The sequence below is a fragment of the Drosophila santomea genome, chromosome 3L (assembly GCF_016746245.2).
Source record: "Drosophila santomea strain STO CAGO 1482 chromosome 3L, Prin_Dsan_1.1, whole genome shotgun sequence".
Lineage (NCBI taxonomy): Eukaryota > Metazoa > Arthropoda > Insecta > Diptera > Drosophilidae > Drosophila > Drosophila santomea.
This window is the reverse complement of record NC_053018.2, coordinates 23,191,835-23,194,496: the sequence shown is the minus strand read 5'-3', so window position 1 is coordinate 23,194,496 and position 2,662 is coordinate 23,191,835. Positions and strand designations below refer to the sequence as shown.

Genomic DNA, 2,662 nt, shown 5'->3' with positions numbered 1-2,662 from the left:
TATTAGTCTTGTAATTTTCTATCGATTTACCAAAAAACATTTTGCCACGCCCACTCTAACGCCCACAAACCGCCCAAAGCTGCTACGCCCACACTTTTGAAAAATGTTTTGATATTTTTTCATTTTCGTATTGGTCTTGTAAATTTCTATCGATTTGCCAAAAAACTTTCTGCCACGCCCACTATAACGCCTACAAACCGCCAAAAACTGTGTTTAAGACTCTCCTCCCTTCCACTAGCTGAGTAACGGGTATCAGGTAGTCGGGGAACTCGACTATAGCGTTCTCTTTTGTTTTTGATTGGATAATTTAAAAAGTTGTCAATTATTAGGTTAATACTTGAACCTGTATCAATAAGGCATTCATTTTGAATGCAGTGGTGTTTCTCCTAAGGCTATTGTCTGAAAATTTTCGAATACGTCCATTGGCTCGGGTTTACGTTGCTGATCTAAGTCTTGGACTCGGGAACGCTTTTGGGAAATACTAGTACTCTGAGTACCTTGTCCCTGATGGTTTTGATAGTTTTTAGGATAATTCTGATTTCCGAAATTGTTATTAAAAGACCGGTTGTTATGAATTTCAATTCAATTTCTATTAAAGTCTAATCTGAGCTGTCTCTGTTGTTTGTAATTATATCTAGTTTGATACTAATTATTTTTTGGCTTATTTATAGGTTATTAAATGACTGGTGTTTGAGTTACAAGTTTTATGTTTAATTAAGATTTTGATGGCATAAAATCTTGAATTTTGAAACATGAAGGATTAAATTTAGAATTAATATTCATGCAGCCTGGGCAGCTTGTTTAAATTTAAGGGGTGTCAAAAAACTATATTAGTCTTGTAAATTTCTATCGACTTGCAAGAAAACTTTTTCCCAAGCCCACCCTAACGCCCACGAATTGCCCATAACTTTTGAACAATGGTTTGATATTTTTTCACATTTTTGTTAGTCTTGTACATTTTTTTTCTCAATTTGCCAAAAATCTTTTTGTCACGCCCTTACTTTTGAAAAATGTTTTGATATTTTTCATTTATTTGTTAGTGTTGTAAATTTCTATCGATTTGCAGAGTATGCATGCTTAATCTCAACTTTCCAGCTTTTATAGGACGGACATAGCTAAATCGACTTGGCTATTGATCCCGATCAAGAATATATGTACATATAAACATTATACGATCGGAACCTCTTCCTTCTGCGTGTTACATACTTTTCAACGAATTTAGTATAGCCTTTTACTCTGGGTAACGGGTATAAATATATAATAAATAAATATGAAACGCATACTGTAGTCCATAGCGTTAGCGTCACTAGCAATTGCTACACTCCACCGAAGCCATATTAAATAACTGTTCATACAACTGATATACGGACTACGTTTACTAAGTATTCTACTCTGAATTTTACTGTCAAAATAAAATTGCTTATTTATTTTCTAAGCTTTCTTGAAAAAAAAACAAGCGTCATTTTTCTCTGCACAGATTATGGGTAGTAATAATAATGTAGACCAAAATGTCGCTGTAACCGAACAGACAATATCCTGTTCACCGGAATTAATTGACGAGGAACGACTTTACGCCGAACTTGACTCGGAAGGGCGCATAGTCAGCAGGACTATGACCCCATATGAGTGTCAGCTCGAGGGTGAAGTGGAGCAGTTGCAAGAGGCGCTTTTTAAAATCTCTTCCCATTATGCCAAAGTGCAATTCAGACTGAGGCAAATATCATTGGCTTCAGGTTACGAGAGAGACAATCTGTTAAAAGATCTGGAGCGATTAACAGCAAAAGGACTAGATGCGACTGGTCCCATACGGGACGAAAAATTCTCCATGCAAGCCAAACATCACGTAAAGCAAGACAAGATTCTCTGCCAACTGCGAGGAAGTCTCGGAGACTTGGTCGAAACCACTGGTATCTGCTTACATGCTAATCATTACCCTATCATAACCAGATCTTTGAGCATTTCTACAGATGCTTCCAATAAAGCTCCCTGCAACAAAGTTGTCAGCGTCAGCCAGGGCGGTGGAAAAAGCTAAAAAAAAATGTTGGCCATGCTAAGGTAGAAAGAAAACATGGCAAACATGGAAGGCACGTGTTGTGATATTGAGTACGGAAAGCAAGATACACATTTTTTGCATCCCAAGACAACAACTTATTCGTAGATATTCTGGAAAAGTAGAAAAAGGAAGATTGAAGCATATTGCAAGCGATGAAATTATTTTAAGAATGTGATAAACAAAATAATTTCTTAGAAACTCGAAAAAAGACCGCTAGACCCCTATTACGGATCTTTTATAGTTCTGCACTTATCTTTAATGATAGTTCCAAAAGTTCTTACAAAAAAGAATTATTTAGAGCTGCTGTCGAATAATATTAGATTTAGTATTATGGTAAAAAGCAAAAAGTAACTGAGGGATGGCAAATAAAACGGGAAAAGAAGACGAAGACAAAATTTTAAAAAGATGAAAGGGTAAATTTATTTTTTTTTACAAAATAAAAATGTTTTTAGTACTTTTATTTATTTTACCATTTAGATTTTTACAGAAAATGGTCGCTATGGTCGAGTTCCTCTACTATCCAATAACCGTTACTCAGCTAGTGGAAGTGCCAACAAGAAATTTTGCCATTAAAAAATAAAATGAAAAACAATTTAAAATTTTCCAAAA

The 2,662-nt window shown here is 35.2% G+C and overlaps 1 protein-coding gene across 2 annotated transcripts; it reads left to right on the top strand.

Moving 5' to 3' along the window:
• The first annotated feature begins 1,402 nt into the window (after positions 1–1,402).
• LOC120448790 (RUN domain-containing protein 1) lies at positions 1,403–2,662 on the top strand. 2 transcript variants are annotated; one of them, XM_039630981.2, is made up of 3 exons: positions 1,403–1,907; positions 1,968–2,466; positions 2,531–2,662. In XM_039630981.2, the coding sequence occupies exons 1-2, from the start codon at positions 1,481–1,483 to the stop codon at positions 2,030–2,032; spliced, it is 492 nt and encodes a 163-aa protein (XP_039486915.1). In that variant the 5' UTR covers positions 1,403–1,480; the 3' UTR covers positions 2,033–2,466; positions 2,531–2,662. The 2 variants fall into 2 exon arrangements, with proteins under 2 accessions (XP_039486915.1, XP_039486914.1); XM_039630980.2 differs by having other exon boundaries at positions 1,403–2,466.